The sequence below is a fragment of the Thalassophryne amazonica genome, chromosome 2, assembly GCF_902500255.1.
Source record: "Thalassophryne amazonica chromosome 2, fThaAma1.1, whole genome shotgun sequence".
Classification (NCBI taxonomy): Eukaryota; Metazoa; Chordata; class Actinopteri; order Batrachoidiformes; family Batrachoididae; genus Thalassophryne; species Thalassophryne amazonica.
Window position 1 is genome coordinate 133826285 of NC_047104.1, and position 27794 is coordinate 133854078.

Below are 27794 nucleotides of genomic sequence, written 5' to 3' on the forward strand. Positions count from 1 at the left end.
TTTCCTCTAGGCTGGACTATTGTAATTCATTATTATCAGGTTGTCCTAAAACTTCCCTGAAAAGCCTTCAGTTAATTCAAAATGCTGCAGCTAGAGTACTAACGGGGACTAGAAGGAGAGAGCATATCTCACCCATATTGGCCTCTCTTCATTGGCTTCCTGATAATTCTAGAATAGAATTTAAAATTCTTCTTCTTACTTATAAGGTTTTGAATAATCAGGTCCCATCTTAGCTTAGGGATCTCATAGCACCATATCACCCCAATAGAGCGCTTCGCTCTCAGACTGCAGGCTTACTTGTAGTTCCTAGGGTTTGTAAGAGTAGAATGGGAGGCAGAGCCTTCAGCTTTCAGGCTCCTCTCCTGTGGAACCAGCTCCCAATTCGGATCAGGGAGACAGACACCCTCTCTACTTTTAAGATTAGGCTTAAAACTTTCCTTTTTGCTAAAGCTTATAGTTAGGGCTGGATCAGGTGACCCTGAACCATCCCTTAGTTATGCTGCTATAGACGTAGACTGCTGGGGGGTTCCCATGATGCACTGTTTCTTTCTCTTTTTGCTCTGTATGCACCACTCTGCATTTAATCATTAGTGATTGATCTCTGCTCCCCTCCACAGCATGTCTTTTTCTTGGTTCTCTCCCTCAGCCCCAACCAGTCCCAGCAGAAGACTGCCCCTCCCTGAGCCTGGTTCTGCTGGAGGTTTCTTCCTGTTAAAAGGGAGTTTTTTCTTCCCACTGTCGCCAAGTGCTTGCTCACAGGGAGTCGTTTTGACCGTTGGGGTTTTTACGTAATTATTGTATGGCCTTGCCTTACAATATAAAGCACCTTGGGGCAACTGTTTGTTGTGATTTGGCGCTATATAAATAAAATTGATGATGATGATGATGACGACCTTCTTGCTTTGAGGCAACAATGCTAACCACTAATCCACTGTGCTGTCTGTTGAGACCAGGGACCACCAACCCTGCTCTTGGAGATCACCTGCCCTGCATGTTTTCAAAGTCTGCCTGATGCAAATGCAGCTGAATAGTCAAGTCTGGTGTTTCCAAGCTCTTGACTGGCTGAGCACACTTGACTTAATTAGCAGTAGGTAATTAAGAGTGGGTAGAGCAGAGAGAGTTGGAAAACATGTAGGACGTGTGATGTCCAGTAGTAGAGTCGGTGACGCTAGTCTGAAGACAATCATGATCCTGTTGGTGTGATTGTCTTGTTGTGCTTCATTAGCTTAGTGTTTGGGATTATTCTGAGGTTTCAGTGTGTACACTCAGTCTAGTGCTGTTTGTGTTCATCTCTCCGTCGTGCCTCCTCTGTCTCTTTATCATTTCAGCAAGGAGGAAAGAGGTTATTGTAATGGCCATGGCTGTATCTTTTTGTCTATCCGGTGATATTTTCAAAACACAAGCAACAATTTCAGTGAAACAAGTTTGACTGTAATTGTTTAAGGCCACTGTTGCAGGGACACACAGAGAGCAGGGTTCCATGGCCAACAAGGGACTCTCGAATCATTTCAGGGCCTACGGGATCAGGACAACACCAGTGCTTGGAGTGACAGGGAAAACCATAGTGCAAACAGAGACGCTCAAGCAGGAGTGATCATGAATGCTGGTGATCATGTAAGCCTCCTCAGGTGTAACCTTGAATCTTTTTAAAATTTTTGCTCATGTGGAATACGGACAATGATGGGAGAACACTGAGAGTAGGAGTACCACTCACCCACCACAACAGGCAGAACCTTCATAGCTTTCCTTTCTCTGCTGTTGATCTTTGCTCGCTTCTTCTTGTGCAGCTGTTGGTTGAAAGTGATTGTGGGGACTGAGTTTTCTCTGTACTGCCGCGGATATGGAATCTCCTGCTGAATGTAGTCATCTGTATCATCTAGCCGAGACTGTGCTAAGTCCCTCTCGATGATCCTGGGCAGAGGCATGGGAAGAGGCCCGGGGATTGTGCCCGTCAGAGGAGGGAGGGCGGTGGCCACGGCTGCATGCTGCAGCTTCCTGCAGGCCTCGATACTGCTGCGCAGTTTGGCTTTACGTGCCTCTTCCCAGCGCCGCAACCCACGAAAAACACCAAAGTAGAGCAGTACCATTATGGGGCATGGAATGAAGAAGGAACAGACAGAGGAATAAACCACGTAATTGTTGTCCTCGAGCTTGCACTCACTGGGGTCACGGTTTGGCACATTATTGATGCCAAAGATGACCGGTGAGGCCACGGCCAGAGCAAGCAACCACGTGGCCACCAGTAGGATGAGCTGACGTTGGTCCACATGCTTACGGTTGTAATTTAGTGGTATGGACACTGCAATGAATCTGCAAATAAGAAGAAGAGCTCTGTAATTTCAGCATGGTATTCAAACAGTCACAACAGTGTAATTGGGATATCTAAATCGAAAACTGTGGAAAGATTTATTATATGTATTTCATGTCAACAGTTCTATGCAACAACAAAACACATAAAATGTACATGTGACACAGTTATTGGTGCACTAATAAGTGTACTGAGGGAGCATTAGCATTGACATTTTGACCATGTAGCCCATTTCTCTGTGTATGATCCAACACACAGGTAGCTGAGAGTTGAGAACCCCAGTAGCTGGAGAAGCCCAAGGGGGCACCCATGTTTCACCTGGCTCTGGTAGATATGGTGGTTATTTTAGATATGTGGGAATGGACTAGTTGTTTGCTTGGGTGGTTGCCATCCAGGAAACCAGTGGCTTGAGCCTCCGCAAATCTGGGGTAAACCAGGGGAGCGGAGCGGGCGTAAGAGACCGTTTTGGTGACAAGTGGAGCAACAGCGTCCAGGCTGAGTGTGAGGGTGCTGTTGTAGTGCTCCACCAGGCCATCGACAGTGTGGTTGGAGGGGTGGATAGCGATGTTGGTTGCAAGGATGTTAGCCAGCGTAGGTATGAACACACATTTTGTATTCCTGTATGTGATGGACCTTTTTGTGGGCTGCTTAGGGAGGGGCACAGGGACGGAAAACAGGATGGCTTGGTGGTCGGAGACAGCCAGATCCATGCAACACAGATGGGAGGGGCATTTGTGCCACTTAAAAAAAAAAGAAAAAAAAAAAGGCAGATTTATCGCCATCATTATGAGTTTAAAAATGTGCACCACCATAATGTAAACATTGCGAATTTGAGGAATTTGTTTTGAATTTGTTTTGAATTATGTTCTGAGATACTTTTGATTTTAGTGTGATCCGTGTCATTTTCAGTAACTGAATGTAATCTAATAGTAATACATTTCCTCTTTTTTCCTCTTTTCATTCCTGTTTTATGTTTCTTCAGCTGTGTAAAACTTTGTAAAAACCTTGTAACTGTTAGAATAGCCTAGTTCAGTGGGTCACTCCTCCAGTCTGGTCTGCTTGAGGTATCTTCCTCAAATCACCCGAGGGTCTTTTTCATTACCGCTGTCACCTGTGTGCTTGATCTAGGGCAGGGGTGGCCAAGTTTGGTCCTCGAGAGCCACCTTCCTGACACTCTTAGTTGTCTCCCTGCTCCAACACACGTGAATCCAATGAAAGACTCATTAGCAGACTTTTAATGAGCCTTTCATTGGATTCAGGTGTGTTGGAGCAGGGAGACAACTAAGAGTGTCAGGAAGGTGGCTCTCGAGGACCGAACTTGGCCACTCCTGCTCTAGGGGTTGGAAAAGTTAGACCTTACTTGTGTGAAACACCTTGCACCCGGCTTTGTTGTGATTTGGCGCTATATAAATGTAATAAATTGAATTAAGTAAAATTGAAATTGTATTTCAGTGGATTACATAATTAATCACAGGCAGCTGGTTGGTTTAGTGGTTAGCACTGTTGGCTTATTAGTGCAGCAGATAACTGAAACAATCCTTCAAATGGTGACACAAGTACCAAATTTGGCACAAATACCCCTAATGCCGCGTTCACACTGGGTGCGACGCGAGCGACAGGTTGCCATGTAATCCCTATGGAAGGAGGCGTTTTGGTGCCAAGCCAAGCAGCGCGACGCGATGGATGCGAATGAAGCGACGCGAGTGAAGTGATTTTGAGTGATTGGCGCTTTTGTGGCGTGATATTGCGTCGCGTCACGTCGTGTTGCCCTCCTCCCCAAGTTGAAAAATCTGAACTTTTTCCTCTTGTCATGCCGCGATGACCAATCAGGGACTGAATATGTAGTGACGTGGAGATGTCTGGTGTTTGACTGAGTTGGATGTGAACATGTCCTGTCTCTGGTAGCCAGCCTGTAAGGAGGACTTATGTTCCTTTTGTCCTTTATTTCGCAATTATGACAGAGTTTTTGGAGCAAGCAGCAGCCCCACAGCAAGCAGTGGAGTTTTTTTTTTTTCTTACGTGCGCGCAAGAGCGAATCGTCTGTGAAGATTATTTTATTAATTAACTACACAGATGTATAATAAAACAAATGCTGACTGGTTTCTAAACACAATTATGACAGAGTTTTTGGAGCGAGTAGCAGCCCTGCAGCAGGGGGAGCAGAGGGTTTTTTTTTTTTTTTTTATTGTATACATGTGCGCACATGAACGGGACAGGAGGTCCTCAAACTGGGTCCTGCAGAGGCGGAAGGACCGCTGAAAGCGGCCGTCATCCAGATGCAGCTACTGCAGCAAATAATGATACTCCCCGAATTGGGAACGTCTCAGCTTTCCACAACAACTCGCTCTATGTGATCAAGGTCCGTCATGTTAACTTGACTGACAACCGGAGCTGACAAGCGGAATGGAAGCTCCTCCTATTTGATGATGCACTGGGGTGAATTTTCTCAGCGAAAGCAGAGTGACACACCGGGCGATGGTGGCGCGTCCGTCGCCACGCGACCAATGCGAATATGTAGCGTCTGGTCGTGCCCGGTGTGAACGCGGCATTAGACATTACTCTTTTGAAAAAAGAAAAAGTGTTCAACATTTGACATTTCCTGTTTCACTGTGACTGAAAATTTGGCACTTTCTGTTTGAGTGTGAGCTTGCCACTGAGTTCCCGCAAGATTCCATGGGATCTCATCTGTCAATCCACATTTCCTGTTTCACTGTGGATTAAGAATTTCCCACTTCCTGTTTGGGCCACAGTGGACCATGAGCGAGCTTCACGCCGTTGCGTGTTGCTTCACTTGTATTATTTTTTCTTTTGTGCAAAAATCATACTGATTCATTGCTTCAGTTCTGAGCAGGATTTTCAAGTGTTGAATTGAGGGTTTCCAGTACAAAGACCGTTCATTGTGAGTTTGGTTATAGATAGAATTTGAATCCTATTCTTAATGTTACTGACAAACGTGTGTCGTCACTGCCCACCGCAGGAGTTTTGTTGGAAAATGTCCCTGTAACTCCAACTTCTAAGCACTGAACTGAGGAGAGATGATGACGGTTTCTCCCTGAGTCACACATACCTGTCCACACTGATGGCACACAGGTTGAATATGGATGCGGTGCACAGCATCACATCCATGGTCATCAGGCCATCACACATCACCGTGTTCAGGGTCCAAACGCCACCCTGAAACTGGACACACAGAAACATGCAAACACCAACTCATTAGCTGCCCCAGATTTGAGCCTCAGTCTAAATATTTCTAATCCTCTTGCATTTGCACCACATCACACTGACGCAAACATTCCTGAGTTGAAACACAAAGCTGTCTGTGCATGCACACTCAGCTCTCCTGACCTTTGATCAGGGAAACAAGAGCGAGATTCAAATGAGAACAAACCACCGGTATCATCCCTCAGTAGATTAAGCGGCTGCAACAACAGGCAACGAGATCACGTATGAGGCTAATTAAGAAAGACTTAAAAGGGGAAGCCTCAGTGTGTAGACCAGCAGACAGGTTGTGCTTCCTTGTAACACAAAGTGTACAGCCTGTATGTTATTTAAATGTGTTAAAAATAGTTATTAATGTCGGCCCATAGCTGGAATACTTTGAAGCTGGAAGTGCTGATTGTTTGCATGCATGCACACATTATATTTATTTTATTTTTTGCTTCCAACTGCCACAGTGGATCCAGTACAGATCAGGATTTCAGGATTTGGGAAATGTCCTTCCTGACACACACCTTCAGTTCCACATGGAGAAACATGCTTACACCTCCTGGTGTTCCCAGCAAAGTACAACCCCAATTCCAGTGAAGTTAGGACATTGTGTAAAATGTAAATAAAAACAGAATACAATGATTTGAAAATCCTCTTCAACCTATATTCAATTGAATACACCACAAAGACAAGATATTTAATGTTCAAACTGATACACTTCATTGTTTTTGTGCAAATATTTGCTCATCTTGAAATGGATACCTGCAACACGTTTCAAAAAAGTTGGGACGGGGCAACAAAAGACTGGGAAAGTTGATGAATGCTCAAGGAACACCTAATTGGAAACAGGTGAGTGTCATGATTGGATATAAAAGGAGCATCCCCAAAAGGCTCAGCCATTCACAAGCAAAGATGGGGCAAAGAGCACCACTTTGTGAACAGCTGTGTGAAAAAACAGTCCAACAGTTTAAGAACAATGTTTCTCAAAGTTCAATTGGAAGGAATTTAGGCATTCCATCATCTACAGTTCATAATATCATCAGAAGATTCAGAGAATCTGGAGAACTTTTTACATGTAAGCGGCAAGGCCGAAACCCAACATTGAATGCCCGTGACCTTCGATCCCTCAGGCGGCACTGCATTAAAAACCGGCATCATTATGTAAAGGATCTTACCGAGTGGGCTCAGGAACACTTCAGAAAACCATTGTCAGTTAACACAGTTCGTTGCTACATCTACAAGTGCAAGTTAAAACTCTACCATGCAAAGCGAATGCCATACATCAACAACATCCAGAAACACTGCCACCTTCTCTGGGCCCGAGCTCATTTGAAATGGACAGACGCAAAGTGGAAAAGTGTGTTGTGGTCTGATGAGTCCACGTTTCAAATTGTTTGTGGAACTCATGGATGTCATGTCCTCCAGACAAAAGAGGAAAAAGATCATCCAGACTGTGTACCAGCGCAAAGTTCAAAAGCCAGCATCTGTGATGGTATGGGGGTGTGTTAGTGCTCATGGCATGGGCAACTTACACATCTGTGATGGCACCATCAATGCTGAAAGGTACATCCAGGTTTTGGAGCAACACATGCTGCCATCCAAGCAACGTCTTTTTCAAGGACGTCCCTGCTTATTTCAGCAAGACGATGCCAAGACACATTCTGCACGTGTTACAACAGCGTGGCTTTGTAGTAAAAGAGTGCAGGTACTAGAGTGGCCTGCCTGCAGTCCAGACCTGTCGCCCATTAAAAATGTGTGGCGCATTATGAAGTGCAAAATATGACAAAGGAGACCCCGGACTGTTGAACAACTGAAATCATACATCAAGCAAGAATGGGAAAGAATTCCACCTACAAAGCTTTAGCAATTAGTGTCCTCAGTTCCCAAATGCTTATTGAGTGTTGTTAGAAGGAAAAGTGATGTAACACAGTGGTGAACATACCACTGTCCCGGCTTTTTTGAAACATGTTGCAGGCATCCATTTCAAAATGGTTTATCAGTTTGAACATTAAATATCTTGTCTTTCTGGTGTATTCAGTTGAATATAGGTTGAAGAGGATTTGCAAATCATGGTATTCTGTTGTTATTTACATTTTACACAACGTCCCAACTTATTTGGAATTGGGGTTGTACTAATCAGGACCTACTGTGGTTTACTTCTGAGTGCTGATGGGATTAGATCCACGTGTGTGTATACGCACTAATTCATGTAAACATTTGTATGTTTTTTTTTTCTGTTTCTGTACAAGAGAAAAACAAAATTCAAGGATAGCCATGACTAAAATTTGTTTGTCAAATAAAGAGATTCTGGGGCAGATCCATATTTTAATTGAAATCTTTTATTTATTTCTTAAATAACATTGTAGGTTTTCCTTTTCTCTCTTTCCAGGTACATTAGAACTGGGTTTGTGACATCACAGAGATTTATACATATCCTGTAACACACAGGATTCTGTCTGCCATATGATGCCACAAAACTGCTGTCCTCTGTTGATTGATAGTTGTAGTGTCTTAATTTGCAATTTTTGCCTGAAGGCACATTTTTTCCTGGCCATGGCCTTGTTCTTGGATGCCTTGTCCTTGCAGGTTCAAACCCTAAGGCCTTGACCACATGGAAATGAAAGTTTCCTGATACAAGCTTTTTCTTTGTTGTTTTCAAAAAGAGTTCCATAAACATGGAACTCAGACTTTACACACACGGACAGAAACTGACAGAAACTTAATTCATCCGCACACGACGCATGTCTCCCTCCTTCCATCCCTATTACGCCCCCCCCCGTGTCTGTCCACCCCCCTCACCCTGGCTTCCTCCCTGCCACTTTGAAGGCAGTGCTGTTTTTACTGCTGCAGCCTTCAATCCCCCAAGCTGGGCGGTGCGGGCCCTGCCTACTGCGGCCTTCACCCACTTTACCTCAATTCGGATGATGGACTTCTTCAAGTTTAGTGCAAAGAAACAATCTCAAATGTATATGTGTTGTCTTTAATTCTGATGTGTGCCATTATTACGGTAAACAAGTAATATTTGTGGATTAATTGCTGTATCTTGTCTGAGGTAATTGGAGTGTAAACGTAATTTCATTGTTGTTGCACTTGTGTAATGACAATGACAATAAATCTCATGTCATCTCATAGCATCTCATAGCGCTCAGTGACTCACTCACTCATCTTCAACTGCTTATCTGGGATCGGGTCGCGCTGTCAGCTGCTCTAGCAGGGAACTCCAAGTTTCCCTTTCCTGGGCCACATTGACCACCTCTGACTGGGGATCCCAAGTCATTCCTAGGCCAGTGTGGAGATATAATCTCTCCACCTAGTCCTGGGTGTTCTTGGGGTCTGGCTCTTACTTGGTTGGTACAACTTTTGGTCTGTCTGTGAACAATGTGATGTCTGAATCTGCTGATCTTTTGTGGGGTGTGCCGCAGGGCTCAGTCCTGGGTCCAATTTTGTTCCTGCTGTATATCCTTCCTCTTGGCAAGTTGATCCAGCAGTTCTGTGATGTGTCCTACCATCTGTATGCCGATGACTTGCAGCTGTACTGCTCTTTTAAGACAACTGAAGCCCAGAAATTCTGTTCTGTCATTAGTTGACTTGCCAAAATTACAGAATGGCTTACTGAGAACAGCCTGCAGTTGAATTCTAATAAGACTGAGACTTCGATTATAGCTCCAGATAGTGCTATGTCTGTCATTAAGCATCACCTTGGTAATCTGAGCTGCTCTGTTAAAGGCAGCCTGTATAACCTGGGTGTCATTTTGGATGGAGGGATGACTTTGGAAAATCACACTAAGCAGCTCGTTAAGAATTGTTTTGTTCAAATTTCGAACATTTCTAAATTACGCAAAATGATGGTTTTTAATGAGCTAGAGATGTTGTACATGCATTTGTTTCCTTGCAACTTGATTATTGTAACAGTCTCTTCACATGCCTCAATAAGAAAGAGGTGGCCCGCCTGCAGGTAGTGCAAAACTCTGCTGCTCGACTTCTTACCCGCACCCACAAGAGAATACTCCTATCCTTAAGTTTCTACATTGGCTCCTTCTTTTTTACAGGATAAATGACAAAATCCTAGTGCTGACCTTTAGAGCTTTACATGGGCAGGCACCGGAATACATTAAGGACCTGATCCAGCTTTATGTTTCCAGCAGGAGCTTGAGGTCTTCCAATCAGAACCTGCTGATGGTTCCCCGTACTTGTTTCAAAACTCGAGGGGATAGATCATTTAAAATTGTGGCATCTTGCCTCTGGAATGAGCTTCCCTGTTCCCTTCGCTCTCCGGATTCTGTGGATGCTTTTAGACAGCAACTAAAGACACATTTTTTTAAACTGGCATTTTATTTTCAATTATTTGACTGTTTTTATATTTGTATGTGTTGTCTTTTATTGTTTATTTATATCATGTGAAGCACTTTGTGACCTTGGTCTGTGAAAAGTGCTATATAAATAAAGCTTACTTACTTCCTCCCAGATGGATGTGCCTGGCACACCTCCCTTGGGAGGTGCCCAGGGAGCATCCTTACCAGATGCCCAAACCAACTCAGCTGACTTCTTTCAACGTGAAGGAGCAGCGGCTCTACTCCGAGCTCCCCACAGATGACCGAGCTTCTCACCTTAACTCCAAGGGAGACACCAGCCACCCTCCCAAGGAAGCCCATTTTGGTCGCTTGTGCCCGCAGTCTAGTTCTTTCTGTCATTACCCAACCCTCATGACCATAGGTGAGAGTAGGAACGAAGACTGACTGGTAGAATGAGAGCTTCGCCTTTTGGCTCAGCTCCCTTTTTGTCACAACAGTATGGTAGAGCGAATGCAATACTGTCCCTGCTGCACCAATCTCACACTCCATTTCCCCTCACTTGTGTACAAAATCCTGAGGTACTTGAACTCCTTCAATTGGGGCAAGACCACATTCCCTACCCGGAGTAGGCAATCCATTGGTTTCCTGCTGAGAACCATAGCCTCAGATTTAGAGGTGCTGATTCTCATCCCAGCTGCTTCACACTCGGCTGTGAACCGATCCAGTGAGTATTAGAGGTCACAGGCCAATGAAGCCAACAGGACCACATCATCTGCAAAAAGCAGTGATGAGACACTGAGCCCACCAAACTGAAGACCCTCCTCTCCCTGACTACGCCTCGATATCCTGTCCATGAATATCACAAACATGACACTGTTTGAAGAAATATCTAAGTACACACAAAACCACTGAAGACGGCTGAAAATGCTGTAGTATACAACCCCTGGCAAAAATTATGGAATCACTGGCCTCGGAGGATGTTCATTCAGTTGTTTAATTTTGTAGAAAAAAAGCAGATCACAGACATGACACAAAACTAAAGTCATTTCAAATGGCAACTTTCTGGCTATAAGACACACTATAAGAAATCAGGAAAAAAAATTGTGGCAGTCAGTAACGGTTACTTTTTTAGACCAAGCAGAGGGAAAAAAATATGGAATCACTAAATTCTGAGGAAGAAATTATGGAATCATGAAAAACAAAAGAACGCTCCAACACATCACTAGTATTTTGTTGCACCACTTCTGGCTTTTATAACAGCTTGCAGTCTCTGAGGCATGGACTTAATGAGTGACAAACAGTACTCTTCATCAATCTGGCTCCAACTTTCTTCAACTTCCAAAGATTTTCAATTGTATAAAGATCCAGACTATTTGCAGGCCATGACATTGACCCTATGTGTCTTTTTGCAAGGAATGTTTTCACAGTTTTTGCTCTATGGCAAGATGCATTATCATCTTGAAAAATGATTTCATCATCCCCAAACATCCTTTCAATTCATGGGATAAGAAAAGTGTCCAAAATATCAACGTAAACTTGTGCATTTGTTGATGATGTAATGACAGCCATCTCCCCAGTGCCTTTACCTGACATGCAGCCCCATATCATCAATGACTGTGGAAATTTACATGTTCTCTTCAGGCAGTCATCTTTGTAAATCTCACTGGAACGGCACCAAACAAACGTTCCAGCAGCATCACCTTGCCCAATGCAGATTCGAGATTCATCACTGAATATGACTTTCATCCAGTCATCCACAGTCCACGATTGCTTTTCCTTAGCCCTTGTAACCTTGTTTTTTTCTGTTTAGGTGTTAATGATGGCTTTTGTTTAGCTTTTCTGTATGTAAATCCCATTTCCTTTAGGCAGTTTCTTACACTTCAGTCACAGACGTTGACTCCAGTTTCCTCCCATTCGTTCCTCATTTGTTTTGTTGTGCATTTTCAATTTTTGAGACATATTGCTTTAAGTTTTCTGTCTTGATGCTTTGATGTCTTCCTTGGTCTACCAGTATGTTTGCCTTTAACAACCTTCCCATGTTGTTTGTATTTGGTCCAGAGTTTAGACACAACTGACTATGAACAACCAACATCTTTTGCAACATTGCGTGATGATTTACCCTCTTTTAAGAGTTTGATAATCCTCTCCTTTGTTTCAATTGACATCTCTCGTGTTGGAGCGATGATTCATGTCAGTCCACTTGGTGCAACAGCTCTCCAAGGTGTGGTCACTCCTTTTTAGATGCAGACTAATGAGCAGATCTGATATGATGCAGGTGTTAGTTTTGGGGATGAAAATTTACAGGGTGATTCCATAATTTATTCCTCAGAATTGAGTGAGTCCATATTTTTTTCCCTCTGCTTGGTCTAAAAAAGTAACCGTTACTGACTGCCACAATTTTTTTTCCTGATTTCTTATAGTGTTTCTTAAAGCCAGATAGTTGCCATTTGAAATGACTTTAGTTTTGTGTCATGTCTGTGATCTGCTTTTTTTCCTACAAAATTAAACAACTGAATGAACATCCTCCGAGGCCGGTGATTCCATAATTTTTGCCAGGGGTTGTATGTGCCAGGCCGATATGTGGCACTGTAACACTTCCACAAGAAAAACAGAAGACATGGAGGAATTTTGGGTAGAGAAAACGGATGGATGGATAGATGATCAAATGCTTCTGCAATTTACATTCCATGGTCATTAGCTGGAACTTGTCTTAAATTTATAAAATTTGATTAAACAGTAAACCACTTGCCCACATTCCAAATAATGACATTTTTTCCCTCAGTATTGTCAGTTTCCCCTTTTGATTCTAATTGGAATGCCATGATGTCATTACATGTTGTTTACATGATTCCTGTTTGAACAAAATTTAATACCTTGAGTCTGCAGCTCTGCACATGGTTTGCAGAATATGTGTCTTTCATCACGAGGGACGAGTAAGCAGCCTGATCAGCTGCACAAACTCACACACAATGTAAACAACGGAATGTTGGAACCTCTGTCTGTCTATGATCCTTTTTTTATGTCTTTGCCTTGAAGTTTCAAGCCTGGACCTTGACCTTGACCTTGGACTTGCTCTTGGGGATTTTGGTGTTGCGTAGAATACTTTTTGGCAGAATAACTCCAGAGGGTGTATGCACTCTGAGTGCAAACTGAGAGAGATGAGAAGAGAGAGATGAGAGATGAGATTTACTGTCATTGTCATTACACAAGTGCAACAACAACGAAATTACGTTTACACTCCAATTACCTCAGACAAGATACAGCAATTAATCCAGAATTATTACTTGTTTACCATAATAATGGCACACATCAGAATTAAAGACAACACATATACATTTGAGATTGTTTCTTTGCACTAAACTTGAAGCAGTCCATCATCCGAATTGAGGTAAAGTGGGTGAAGGCCGCAGCAGACAGGGCCCCCAATGCCCAAAATTCTACTTTACCATTATGATTTTCTCCTACAATCAAAAAGGAACCATAATATATTGTCATTTAAAATTGTTCACCCATTAATGTTTTTTGTCTGTTAAAATGTTTTTGAAAATTACTCGAAATGTTTGTACATTTAACTTGAAAAAAAAATGTCACAGTGAAAAAATAAAAATAATAAATTCAAAAAACAAAACATAGAATCATTAATTCTCTGAGTATTTAGCACCTTTAAGTCAGATTTCTGCTTGTAATGTTACCACTCCAACAGAATGAGATAAGAAGCAAATAAACTGACAATACACCTTTAAGAGATTTGTAAGATGAGCAGTCTTTTTTTTTTTTTAGATTTAAGTCATGAAACGAATTTTCTTTGGCACCACTATAATTTTAGTTATTAGGCTTTAAATACGGGGTTCATTGCCAATATGATCAAAATTTGCACTGTCTGAAAAAAATTAATAAATAGTTCCCCTGAAGGGAAAAATGTCAAACAAACAGATGGCCTTGAACTACAATTGGCAGCGACCACAACAATGTCAAAGATCATGTGTGAGCTTCTTCCCCTGACTTGTGCGAGGGATGCTGGGAAGCACATAGCGACATCCAGTCAGAGTAGGGAAAGGCACAATGGTGTCCTCATCGTGGCTGCTTGCTCAAACAAAATAAATGAGATGGCAGAAAATGGTCTGAAACAGCTTATTTCTCTATACGTGTAAGTCTGTTTCTCACATATTTTGTAAAAGTTAGTGAGAAATAAACACTTTTAAATCTATAAATGGTGTTTTTGAAACCAGATAACACCTCTGTAGTGATTTACAAGACATCTTACAGGTGTTAGGGTGCACTGCCCGTGTGCACGCATCCTGCAAGGTGAAAAGGCATTTCTGTTCATTTCAAAACCTTGTGTGCACACATGCTTTCTTCTGAAGATGGCATTAAAAGGAAAATAAAATATTCATTATGTGATTCCCCCAGGTAAATACAGTAGTGTTCAGAATAATAGTAGTGTTATGTGACTAAAAAGATTAATCCAGGTCTTGAGTATATTTCTTATTGTTACATGGGAAACAAGGTACCAGTAGATTCAGTAGATTCTCACAAATCCAACAAGACCAAGCATTCATGCTATGCGCACTCTTAAGGCTATGAAATTGGGCTATTAGTAAAAGTAAAAACATTTTTTTGCACTACCAACAATGTTTACACTGTTTACTTCTTTGCACAACCTACACTGTTATATTGTTATATATTGTGTACTGTTTACATCTGCACTACCTCCTTATTACTGCATTATTACACTATATTTACTCCTCCGTTATATTCTGTGAGACTGGATGCTGACCAAATTTTATTTTTAGTTTAGTTAGTGGTTTTTATTGAGTGGTCTATTTTCTTTTATTTATTTAATCTTATTTGTGTGTCTTGTCTAATGTGCAAGCTGCTGGATGTCTTGCATTTCCCTCTTCGGTCGGTCGGTCGGTCGGTCGGTCTGTCGGTCGGTCGGTCGGTCGGTCGGTCGGTCGGTCGGTCGGTCGGTCGGTCGGTCGGTCGGTCGGTCGGTCGGTCGGTCGGTCGGTCGGTCGGTCGGTCGGTCGGTCGGTCTGTCTGTCTGTCTGTCTGTCTGTCTGTCTGTCTGTCTGTCTGTCTGTCTGTCTGTCTGTCTGTCTGTCTGTCTGTCTGTCTGTCTGTCTGTCTGTCTGTCTGTCTGTCTGTCTGTCTGTCGGTCGGTCGGTCGGTCGGTCGGTCGGTCGGTCGGTCGGTCGGTCGGTCGGTCGGTCGGTCGGTCGGTCGGTCGGTCGGTCGGTCGGTCGTTCGGTCGGTCGGTCGGTCGGTCGGTCGGTCGGTCGGTCGTCGGTCGGTCGGTCGGTAGGGTCGGTTCGGTCGGTTCAGGTCGGTCGGTCGGTCGGTCGGTCGGTCGGTCTGTCTGTCTGTCTGTCTGTCTGTCTGTCTGTCTGTCTGTCTGTCTGTCTGTCTGTCTGTCTGTCTGTCTGTCTGTCTGTCTGTGTGTCTGTCTGTCTGTCTGTCTGTCTGTCTGTCTGTCTGTCTGTCTGTCTGTCTGTCTGTCTGTCTGTCTGTCTGTCTGTCTGTCTGTCTGTCTGTCTGTCTGTCTGTCTGTCTGTCTGTCTGTCTGTCTGTCTGTCTGTCTGTCTGTCTGTCTGTCTGTCTGTCTGTCTGTCTGTCTGTCTGTCTGTCTGTCTGTCTGTCTGTCTGTCTGTCTGTCTGTCTGTCTGTCTGTCTGTCTGTCTGTCTGTCTGTCTGTCTGTCTGTCTGTCTGTCTGTCTGTCTGTCTGTCTGTCTGTCTGTCTGTCTGTCTGTCTGTCTGTCTGTCTGTCTGTCTGGGGGTGTTCACAATAATAGTAGTGCGGCATTCAGTCAGTGAGTGTGGAACAAACAGGTGTGAATCAGGTGTCCCCTATTTAAGGATGAAGCCAACACCTGTTGAACATACTTTTCCCGTTGACAGCCTGAGGAAACTGGGACGTTCAAGACATTGTTCAGAAGAACAGCGTAGTTTGATTAAAAAGTTGATTGGAGAGCGTAAAACTTACACGCAGGTGCAAACAATTATAGGCTGTTCATGTACAATGATCTCCAATGCTTTGAAATGGACAAAAAAAACGTGTGGAAGAAAACAGAAAACAACCATCAAAATGGATAGAAGAATAACCAGAATGGCAAAGGCTCACCCATTGATCAGCTCCACGATGATCAAAGACAGTCTGGAGTTACCTGTAAGTGCTGTGACAGTTAGAAGATGCCTGTGTGAAGCTAATTTATTTGCTAAGAACACATCAACTGTCCTAAAGAGAAATGGAGGAATATTTTGTGGACTGATGAGAGTAAAATTGTTCTTTTTGGGTCCAAGGGCTGCAGACAGTTTGTGAGACGACCCCCAAACTCTGAATTCAAGCCACAGTTCACAGTGAAGACAGCGAAGCACGGTGGTGCAAGCATCATGATATGGGCATGTTTCTCCTACTATGGTGTTGGGCCTATATATCACATACCAGGTATCATGGATCAGTTTGGATATGTCAAAATACTTGAAGAGGTCATGTTGCCTTATGCTGAAGAGGACATGCCCTTGAAATGGGTGTTTCAACAAGACAGTGACCCCAAGAACACTAGTAAATGAGCAAAATCTTGGTTCCAAACCATCAAAATTAATGCCTCCCAGATGTGAAGAGATCATGAAAAACTGTGGCTATACAACTAAATACTAGATTAGTGATTCACAAGATTGCTAAAATAGCAGTTTGAACATAACAGTTTTGAGTTTGTAGCATCAACAACAGATGCTACTATTATTGTGAACACCCCCTTTTCTACTTTTTTTTTACTAATAGCCTAATTTCATAGCCTTACGAGTGTGCATATCATGAATGCTCGGTCTTGTTGGATTTGTGAGAAACTACTGAATCTACTGGTACCTTGTTTCTCATGTAACAATAAGAAATATACTCAAGACCTGGATTAATCTTTTTAGTCACATAGCACTACTATTATTCTGAACACTACTGTATGTTCTAAATATTTAATGACGACAAAATGGGCTGTAATTTTGTTACATGTTTCCAAAATAAACTGCCATTACAATACTTGGATTTCAGTAAATAAATAAATAAAATAAAATTTTGTCAGTTCTGTGAAATTTGAAAGGATGAACAGCTTTAGGGCTTATTTTCATTCTATAGTATGGTCTTAAGTGTATTTGGGACGTGCCCATTTTTACTTTCCTATTTACACAGTGCATAATCTGAGTGAAAAATAGGGCGCAGATTACAATGGGGTTGTATTTAGTCACTGATTATGGATGTAATTTTGGCAGTAACATGACATAAGACAACCAGTTTGTCATGTCATTCCCTTTAAGAGTCAGAGTATGTTGCTGGAATATGGTGCTCTGTTGTCAAGGGAGACGTATGGGGATCTGCACACAACAAAACAAAGTCCTTGAATGGAGAGCTGCCACCAAAGCTCCCTGAGGTGAAGCATCAAACTCATCAAACTTTCTTTTGAAGTTTTCCATTAGTATTTACTTGTATTTCATGTAATTGTTTTAAATTCAGTTTCATTGCATATACATTTGTTTTCAAAAGTTTGGGCACCCCTGATAATTTTCATGATTTTCCTTTATAAATAGGGATGGGTATCGAGAACCGGTTCCTTTCGGGTATCCTTAAGAAATTATTCGATCCACCGACAGCAATAACCTTTTTGCTTAACAATTCCCTTATCGGTCCTTCAGAGTGGCTGTATTTTGTGGGGGCATTTGTCAGGAAAATGTTCATTTCTCGACACTGATTACAGACCCTGCAGCAGGTCTGTAATCAACTTTTCTGCAGCGCAGCTTTGCTTTGAACCTTGAACCAATCAAAGTAGTGATTCGCAGATCGAAGCAGTGCTTTGATTTGCTGCTTCATTGATTCATTGTTTTTATTTCGCTTTATCTTAATTTTTCCCCGCTAAAATCCTAAAGAGCATATGTCTGTGAGTAATATTTACCTTTTATATGTTAATCTGACCTGTTATGGTCTTCTGAAACAGTTGATAGATCTTTTTTATAACTTAAAAATGGGACTGATGCTCACGCGTTAGCATGTCTATGGCATTTTCAATGTTAAAGTTAGCATTAAGCTCTTCACATTTCAGCATGTTTGTGTGCATTTGTTTTCTCTATAATAATTAATGGCTCAGTGTTCGTTGTTGTAAAAGAGTCAGATTGTATTTTTTAATTTTTATTCATATATTAATAATAATAGCAACAACAATAATAGTAATAAGAACTCATAATAACTAATAATGCTACAATACAATTTTAGCGAAAGAGACAAAAAGAACCTGATTAAAAACACAACAGAAAAAACAAAACCAACTAACAATGAAAATAAATAAATACATATAAAATAAATAACTATTTCCTGTGAACACCTAGTGACTCATGCACCTCCACTTCATCCATGTTTTATTTAAGTTTAATGACAATTTGATTCGGTCAAACCATATTTTGAATTTGTTAATTTCTTCAGTGATTTCCTCCAGAACTATCTGCCAAGCTAGAAAACTGCTGCATCCTAGTAAGAACAGAATACCACTGGAATGAATTTGAATAAGGAAAGTTGTGTTTTTTTCTCACTAAAATGGATGCTGCACTCACTGCAGTTTATTGTCTGGAATAGTCCCAGAGTGCATTTCAGAGCTTCTAGAATTCAAACATTTTCGTGCGGGTGGTGTTGGGGGGTAATTTTGGGTTACAACTTTTTTTCACCACTGTCATCCAAGAAGATGTCAATCCTGAGTCACTTTTGTGCAGATTAAAGTCACTAACTGGGACTCCTGTCTTGTTTTTGCAAGAAAGAAACGAGAATCGTCCTCCATTCTGTTCACACAGCTCCAAACGCTGTGTGGCTCTCTGCCGAGTCAAGTTAGAACGATAGAGTCCAGTCGGAATTAATAAATTCAAAGCAAAACGCTGTTTAAATCAAATGACACCTCTTTCCAATGCTGTAATACAAACAAACTGCAATCGATTAAAGCATTTTTTTTTCCTCTCAAAGCAAGACATCCTGCACTAATGTGCAGCAGCCAGATGGGCTCAGTTCAGAGGTATGGAGAGACATTCATGCCAAAATGTCTGAAAGGAAATGCTTTTGACAGAAACTACAGATTTTATTTATTTTTATTTATGTCCAGAGATCAAGGATCCGGTGACCAATTTAAAATTTTGTTGACGTAGAAAACCTATAAAGCATACTTTTTGTACACAGAAAATTCACAGGAGGTATTGATAAGGGAATTGATAAGGAATCGGATCAATAAGCGGAATCGATAATGGCATCTATCGATAAAATCTTATCAATACCCATCCCTATTGATAAATCAATGGTTGTCTGGATCAGAAATCTCAGTTAAATATATCATATAGCAGATGAACACACTGATATTTGAGAAGTGAAATGAAGTTTCTTGGATTTACAGAAAGTGTACAATAATTATTTAAACAAAATTAGGCAGGTGCATGAATTTGGGCACCCTTGTCATTTTATTGATTTGAATACAGTTAGCACTAATTATTAGAACACAAAATAGCTCATTGACTCTTGACCTCCTTACACAGGTGAATCCAGTCATGAGAAAGGGTATTTAAGGTGGCCATTTACAAATGTTTCTCCTCTTTGCATCTCTTTTAATGAATGGCAACATGGGAGCCTCTAAACAACTCTCAAATGACCTGAAAACAAAGATTGTTCAACATCATGGTTTAGGGGAAGAGCACAAAAAGCTATCTCAGAGATTTCAGCTGTCATTTTCCACTATGAGGAACATAGTGAGGAAATGGGAGACCACAGGCACAGTACTAGTTAAAGCCCGAAGTGGCAGGCCAAGAAATATCTCAGATAAGCTGAAGTGCAGGATGGTGAGAACAGCCATAGTCAACCCACAGACCTGCACCAAAGACCTACAACATGATCTTGCTGCAGATAGTGTCTCTGTGCATTGTTCAACTATACAGTGCACTTTGTACAAAGAGATGCTGTATGATGCTGTAATGCAGAGGAAGCCTTTTCTGCGTACACACCACAAACAGAGTCACTTGAGGTATGCTAAAGCACATTTGGACAAGCCAGCTTCATTTTGGAATAAGGTGCTGTGGGCTGATAAAACTAAAATTGACTTATTTGGACATAACAAGAGGGAGTATGCATGGCTGAAAAAGAACACAGCATTCCAAGAAAAACACTTGCTACCTACAGTAAAATTTGGAGGTGACTCCATCATGCTGTGTTGCTGTGTGGCCAGTGCAGGTACTGGGAATCTTGTTAAAGTTGAGGGTCACATGGATTCCAGTCAATATCAGCAGATTCTTGAGAACAATGTTCATTAATCAGTGACAAAGTTGAAATTGTGCCGGGGCTGGATCTTTCAACAAGATTTGATTTTGATTTGATTTGTTTATTTAGCACAAAATAAAACACATATAATGTATATACATAAAACAACCAAAGAGAGAGGGAGAGAAAAAATACAATATAAATAAAGTGCAAGGGAGTGGTGGAAGCCAAAAGGCTTATGGGCCTTTCACACTGAATCCGTCAGGCCAATCCGTCAACACACGGATCTGACGCATGACATCAGACACGTCGCTTTGGAAGCGGCAAAAAAAAAAGAGGTGGGGGCCGGAGATTGCCACGTCACACTCTGGCTGTTTCCACAATCTGAAAAAGTTCAGCGATCGCCATCTTGAATTTGCGTCACCTGAACCACAAAAAAAGCTTTAAAAAAACAGCAGTAGAACGATTCTCCCATCACCCTGCTGGGAGAAGCTTTTTTCACTCCCTCGGAGTGACCGCCGACCGAGGGAGGACCGACGACTTGGTAGGATATCGATCGAACTGCGACAGCGGGCCGACCTGCACGGAGAAGCGGACCTTCAGGCATCATCACTGAGCAGACCGAGGCAGGCAGCCGTGGTGATGGAGCAAACCCACTCTGTCCGAAATCTCCCACTTTTTGGATATATGCGAAGTCCCAGTTTGCCCAGCGGAGTTTAGTTCTGCAGCTTTATCGAGGTGAGAATAATGTAAAAATAAAACGTGACGTTTACTGAACTGCTTTGAAGGTTTAATGATCGGCTGATGTTAGCTTAGCCTTTTAGCACAGTGGATCTGAGTGAACACTTGAATTTCTAAATGGTTCAGTCTTTTTATTTTTTACCAAATAAAGCTACAGCTTTTTTCAGACACCACAAAAGCTCAACTTTAAATAACTTATTTTTTCGGGCGTTTTTTCCAACGTTCCCCCCCCCCTTTTTTATATATATATATATATATATATATATATATATATATATATATATATATATATATAAACTGTTTAGTGTTTCTTTATATTTAAAGAAATATTTTTATTTGTCCCAATCAGGAACATTTGCTGTGCAGACAACCAAACTTCCATTGATGAGCTGAACACCACGAAGTTCAGTCGAAAGAAAACATCTCTGCTTTTCAGCAACACCACCAGAGTTCAAAGCTGCAGAAGAGACCTTCATCTGGTCCAGAGAATCCAGCAGAACATCACCTGCTTCTAAATAAAAGGCTTTTTGAACAGCAACTATTTTATTATTTTTTAAAAAGCTGTTTCATTTTATATTTTAACAATAAATGAACAGATCATTAAAAATGTCCACGAAATCAAAGTCAAAAGACATCTGCACAGGTAGAAGCTCTCCACTTATTGTGCTCAAATTCATATTTTAGAAATGACTCTGTCCTGATAGCAACATTAAAGGCAATCACATATTTTGGCGAAATTACAAGTTGAAATGACTATATATATATATATATATATATATATATATATATATATATATATATATATATATATATATATATATATATAAATCATCATGAGGTTTATGTCACAGAAATCCTACTTTACAATCACACTGCAGTCATTGTTAAATTATTTCCTGTTGCATTTATAATAAACATTAGTATTTATTTACAGTGTCTGTTTTTCTGGTTAAAATGAGATATAAATAATCTACCAGACTTAAAAAAAAATGTACAAATTTCCATGTTATTTTGTCTAAAAATAAATGTCAGAGGTTCCTTATGTTAAACAAGAAATGAAATAATCTGAAATAACAGGTGGATTTAATTTACAGACGAAAGGTTTCTCAAGAACCATTTATTGATTTATTTAGCTATTTTAATTACAAGTGTTCTAAACATTTTTTTTTAACAGTAATCAGAAATAATGAGGTAACAACAACAAAAAACATTTTGAAGGATTTTTCTTCAGAAAACTGCTCCATAAATGAGGAGTCCTGTGACACGTATGTTTTGCACAGATCAGTGGTTTCTGCACCGTCCATTTTGTAGAGATCAGTGGTTTCTGCCACCCGTCCTCCGTGTTTTGGCCCGACGCATCGTTCCTATTGGACAACGCAAAGGTACGTCACAGCTCAGCAAGTCGGAAGTTGGACTGGATCGAACTTTGACTCCATCAGCCTGCTGACAAGCGGCAATGTGCGCTCCCGTCAGATGCGTCGGTTTAGTTCGGCTCTTGACGCGACGCATCTAAAACGCAACGCGTCTCATTGAAAATAATGCTTTTTAGACCGATTTTTGGCATTTGACGGATTCAGTGTGAAAGGCCCATTATAAAGAATCCACTCCCAAACAAAGCAAACATAACAGAATACAACTGAATTACCCCATTTTTTTTCCAGATTAAAACAAATCATTGTATATACTCCTGCAGGATCTTCGCTTTTAGTCCACTTTTATACGTATATAAGGTGATAGATGCAATTACAAGATGTACATTATCATTCCAAGATTTAACGCCATGATATCTGATGTGATGCTGATAACGAGTTGCTCTGTGCAAAGATAAATGCAAATGTGCAGCCTGCCTGGTCGGATAATTATGAATTTGATGGTTATACACAAAATAATATTTAATGAAGGAAGGCCACTTAATATCATAGAGAGCTCTGAAAACAAAAGTACAAGTCAAGAAAATATTTATATGGAAAATATTTAAGAGCTGCAATTTAAAAAACAAAGGTGCACTTGGAGCACAAGGTTTCGAATGAGTAGCTATTCGAGCAAATTTTTTCTGTAGAAGAAATATTTTGTTTATATATAAGTTGCAAAGGTATTTCCCTATTTCCCTACTCTGAAAAACTTGGCATGCATTAAGTTCAACTCTTCTGATGACTAACTGTGTTATTTTCTTCCAGGTTGTGAGGTAGTTTGTGGTTCATAGCCAAGTTTAAAAGTTTGTGGTAGAGGGAAACGGCAAAAATGGACAAAATCTGGCATCGCAGTGTGATTAAGTACCTGCATAAGAAGGGGTTAAAGCCCAAGGACATTCATGCGGATATGGTTGCTACATTAGGAGATGAAGCTCCCTCCATATCTACAGTGCAGAAGTGGGCAGCTGAATTTAAGAGGGGCAGAGAGAGCCTTGAAGACGACCCAAGGTCTGGGCGGCCTGCAACAGCCACAACCCAGAAAAACATTGACCTTGTTCATGAAATGGTGATGGACGACAGACGATCGACAATTAATCAGCTAGCAGATGCTGTGGGAATATCTCGTGAGAGAAGTGAACACATTCTGCATGAAGAACTTGGAATGACAAAGGTGTCAGCTCGGTGGGTGCCACGTCTTCTGATGCCTGATCAGAAACGCACCAGGCTAGTCATGTCGAAGGCAAACTTGGCGCAATTTGAAGAGGATCCAGCCAATTACATGGAACGTTTTCTTACCCAGGATGAGTGTTTGGTTCACCACTTTGAACCAGAGACAAAAAAACAATCAATGCAGTGGAAACACCCAAGGTCACCACCTCCAAAGAAGGCCAAGGTCGTTTCGTCTGCGGGGAAGGTCATGGTTTCAGTTTTCTGGGATGCCAAGGGCATTGTGTTCATGGACTATCTTGAAAAGCGACAAATCATAAATGGACAGTACTATTCTAACCTACTGAGACAGTTATGCGAGGCTATCAAAAAGAAGCGACCAGGAAAGATGACGAAAGGGGTGCTGTTCCATCAAGACAATGCCCCAGCTCACAAGTCAACAGTGGCCATGGCCACTATCCATGAGTGTGGATTCGAACTGGTAGATCACCCACCATACTCCCCTGACTTGGCACCCTCAGACTTTCATCTGTTCCCACTGTTATGTGTCGACGTGGGTTGAGGAGCGGACCTGCGTCAGACAGAACCTGTTATGTGTCGGACGCAGCTCGGAGAACCGACCAGCGTTTGAAGGACCCAGTATGAAATAAGCAGAGCACGGTACAAAGGCTAACTGAATTTAATACATAACAGTGATACAAAACACAACAAAAGAAAGAGCAGTCTGGCGTGGTGCGCTCCCAGCAGCGCTAACGGTCCAGAGCCAGAAGCTGTTCGGACCCAAGGACCCCGCCGACACCCCCCAGGTGGCCGCAACAAACCGAGTCTGTGAAAGAAGGAACCATTATGTGAGTCCACACTCTACACACAGAGAGAACACTTAAAGGTGTACAAACAGCAAACACTTCCTGGCTTGATTACTAATCAGCTTCCCAACCTGCAGGCATGGAACATCCAGTTCACAAAACTCCACTGCAGTGGAAGCCGATACATGACTAACATACAGCTCAATATAAAAAGGTGTGAGGGACACCACATTTACTGACTGTATAAACGTTAGTCACAAAATCTAACGTACCTCAGGAAGTGTGCTGACGAGCGTGAGACCTCACCCCCTCCTCTTTCACAGACCGTGCATCAAACCCTGGACGTTCTCTGCATCCACTGATGATGAGATGGCTCCCGAGACGACGATCTCACCCGTCTGGTCACAAGGTCGAGTCTCTGGCAAATACACACTGTATACTCCAGTCTTAAATGCCACCATGTTCCAATCCATATAGATGCATGACAGCTGTGAGTCCTGACGAGCCGCAGGTGATCAGGGTGAGGTCCTGATAACCTCAGCAACACAGCCACTCAGTCCCAAATGCAAGCCACCTGGAAGGAAAACCAAAAGACAGAAACAAAAAGGCAGCCAGGCCCCCCCAGCCATACAACAGAACCCAGCGCTAAAAATAACCAGAAAGCGGTTCCAACAACAGAAACAATTTATTTTTCACCTGTGCATAATAATGTGTACAAAACTAAAAGAACGTCCTTCTGGTGGAGTGACTGTTGGCACGCTCTTAAGCGCCCAAAAGGATAGAAGCCCGGCGTTCCTGGACCCACTACCACCAGACAAACACCCCCCAGGTGGACATGACAAACTGACTCTCTGTGAAGCAAAGAAGAGGTGAGGTAAGTCAGCAGTTACAATATCTTTCAAAAGACACACGCTATCAGCAACACATTCAGGTCTGTATTTTTTAACTTTATGCAAATGAGCAGCTTCTCACAACAAGTGGAGGATCACTTATCCTGCACGCCACAGCAGTGAGAAGCAAACTGCACAATTCTCATCACAATTCCAGTACACTGCGTAACAAAACACCAAGTTACTATCAACAATTAGTCGAACACTTAATCACCTTTAATGTGTGTTGACAGCAAGTGTCCTCACCCTTCCTTGCTTCACGGGCTCGATGTGTCAAACCCAGGCGCGGTCCTCAGCGTCTCACAAACGGACATCACAAGGTCGAGTTCCCGGCAGTTCTGCTTGAATCACACATGACTTAAATGTAGAACGCCATCCAATTATCTGCTTCAGCTGAAAGTCTTTAAGGTTGCATGTGAGCACCAGTCACAGGTGCAACACATGATGTTGATGAGGGTGAGGACTCTTCAGCCAGCACCTTCTCCACAGACAAATCAGTTTCCATGCCACCTGAAGAGCAAAGAAAAGAAAAGAACACCAAAACATCCAGCCACACCCCCCAACACACAACACCCAAACCTGAAAAAAAACTTGGCTGGGAAGCACTATCGGAGCAATGATGAGGTGATGGCTGCCGTTGAGGACTATTTTGACTCTCAAGATGAAAGCTTCTATGCAAAGGGAATCGAAGCACTCAAGCGCCGCTGTGTGGAGTTACAGGGAGACTATGTAGAAAAATAAACCTGAATTTGTTCAATTCGACAACTGCATCATAGTCAGCCTTAGAACTTTTCAGCCTGCCCTCGTATTTAACTGAAATTGCTGATCCAAACAACCAGTGATTTATAAAGGAAAATCATAGAAATCATCAGGGGTGCCCAAACTTTTACTTTTACATACAACTGTACAAATAGATGGACACCCTGAACCCTCCTGTGTCAGTAAGTAAGGCCCTTCTGCTTCTCCCTTGTTTCACTCTGCGTTGCTGCAGCAGGTCTGAGGTGAATTTGCATGTTGAATTGGTACGAGTTTATGCCGGATGCCCTTCCTTCCTTCCTACCCTCCTTCCTTACAGGGAGAGTGGGCAAGGGTGGCCTTGAACCGGGAACCATACGCTCTGGAAACAAGTGCACATAACTGCTTGGCCACCACCCCCGAACCCTCCTGTGTCAAGCCTATCTAACTATAACAGTGTAATAACAGAAAAACATCGACACCCCCCCCCCCCCCCCCATGGAATTTTGTATCATCATCATCATCATCATTATTATTATTGTAATTATAATTATAATAATAATAATAATTATTATTATTATTATTATTATCATTAAAACCCTAACCTGTTTGTCTGAAAGCAGAATGTGAAATTCAGATTGTACATGCTCACAGATGTTCGTAGGAATATGCACGATTACTTTCCTGTTGCTTTAAGACCAGCATGTCCATGCATACTCAGATCAATGCAAGTGCACTTGCTCTAAAGAATGTGGGTACTGCTTTGGGAAAGATTTGTAGAAATGATTGAATAAATTGGTTTTAACATTTAAAAGTGCTGGTTATTGGGAAACCTGACCATGGACACTGAAAAGATTTGCCCCCCTTTTATTTTGGCGGGGGTTGGGGGGCGTAAAACCTGCCCACCCACTGCTGACACTCATGCATCAAGGTTGAGGTTGAGCTGGTATGTTTTTGAAAAACATAAACAAGTATGAAATTCAGTTCAAAGTATTACTGCAACAGGAGTTGCTGCGTTTGGCTGAGAGGTCACTGCGTCCCCTACGGGTATAAACATGAATGAATGTGAGTAGCCTAATCCCCAAAAAGTCTGTCGTTAGTGCCATAGAAAAATAATATTTTGTTGCCCCACTGTGAGAGTTACCACGCACGGGTGTTGATCTTTCCACTTAAGTGCTGTGCGTAATAGTCTTACTTACCTCTGCGTAAACGAATAGCGGTAAAACGAGCACCGCCAGCAGGAGGTCTGCGAACGCCAAACTGACTATGAAGTAGTTTGTTGTCGTTTTTAAAGCCTTCTCCACGTACACACTAACGCACACGAGCACGTTACCTCCTGCGATGGTTATGATCAGCAAAATCCCAAATATGAGCTTTGGGAAGTTGTAGTGCGTAACCGCAGCCGTCGGCAGCGTGTCGTTGCTCAAATCAGTGAAGTTGTCCGACATGGTCGCCGGTGACACACGGAACCACTCTGTCCCAGATAGTTTTCATCTATAATCCGTGTCCAGCTGGCCAGAGATGAAGTGTGTCTGCTCAGCTCTCCAAAAACGCAGTCCGCGTTATCCAAAGATGCCAGATCGTCTTTTTCGTTTATTTTAAAAGGCGGTGCTGTCAGGTACGTGTGGCATTACGGAGATCAGTTTCCCTGCCGACGTGTGTTCGCTGAGTGGACCAGTCAGAAGCAATCAGCTTTAAACCCATCAGCTCAAATCTCCTTACTGAAGCGCTCCCCAGCAGCCATGGCGTAAAAGCTGCTCTATCTGGGAATCACCTGTGGTGGAAGAAGTATTCAATAAAACTACTACAGCTTACACTAAAATGCACAACTGTTATGTGCTTTAATATTCTAAATTTAATGTAGTGCATTGTACTTTAAATGCTTTATAGTATGCAGATATTTGTGTGTTAATTATTGCATCACACTGCATATGTCTGTGGAGCAGGTAGCTCAGTGGGATAGAAGTC

At 42.1% G+C, this 27794-nt stretch overlaps 1 protein-coding gene across 3 annotated transcripts in view; it reads right to left on the reverse strand.

Annotated features, from left to right (window-relative positions):
• Positions 1–27357, reverse strand: part of drd4b (dopamine receptor D4b) — a 64664-nt gene extending 37307 nt beyond the window's left edge. For 2 of the 3 annotated variants that reach the window (XM_034193955.1, XM_034193965.1), the window contains exons 1-3: positions 27026–27357; positions 5376–5488; positions 1715–2310 (exon numbers count right to left, since the gene is read on the reverse strand). In XM_034193955.1, the coding sequence (XP_034049846.1) occupies positions 1715–2310; positions 5376–5488; positions 27026–27274 (958 nt within the window). In that variant the 5' untranslated portion in view covers positions 27275–27357. The remainder of the gene's footprint in view (positions 1–1714; positions 2311–5375; positions 5489–27025) is intronic. The other variant, XM_034193973.1, reaches the window with a different exon arrangement.
• Between the last annotated feature and the right edge of the window lie 437 nt (positions 27358–27794).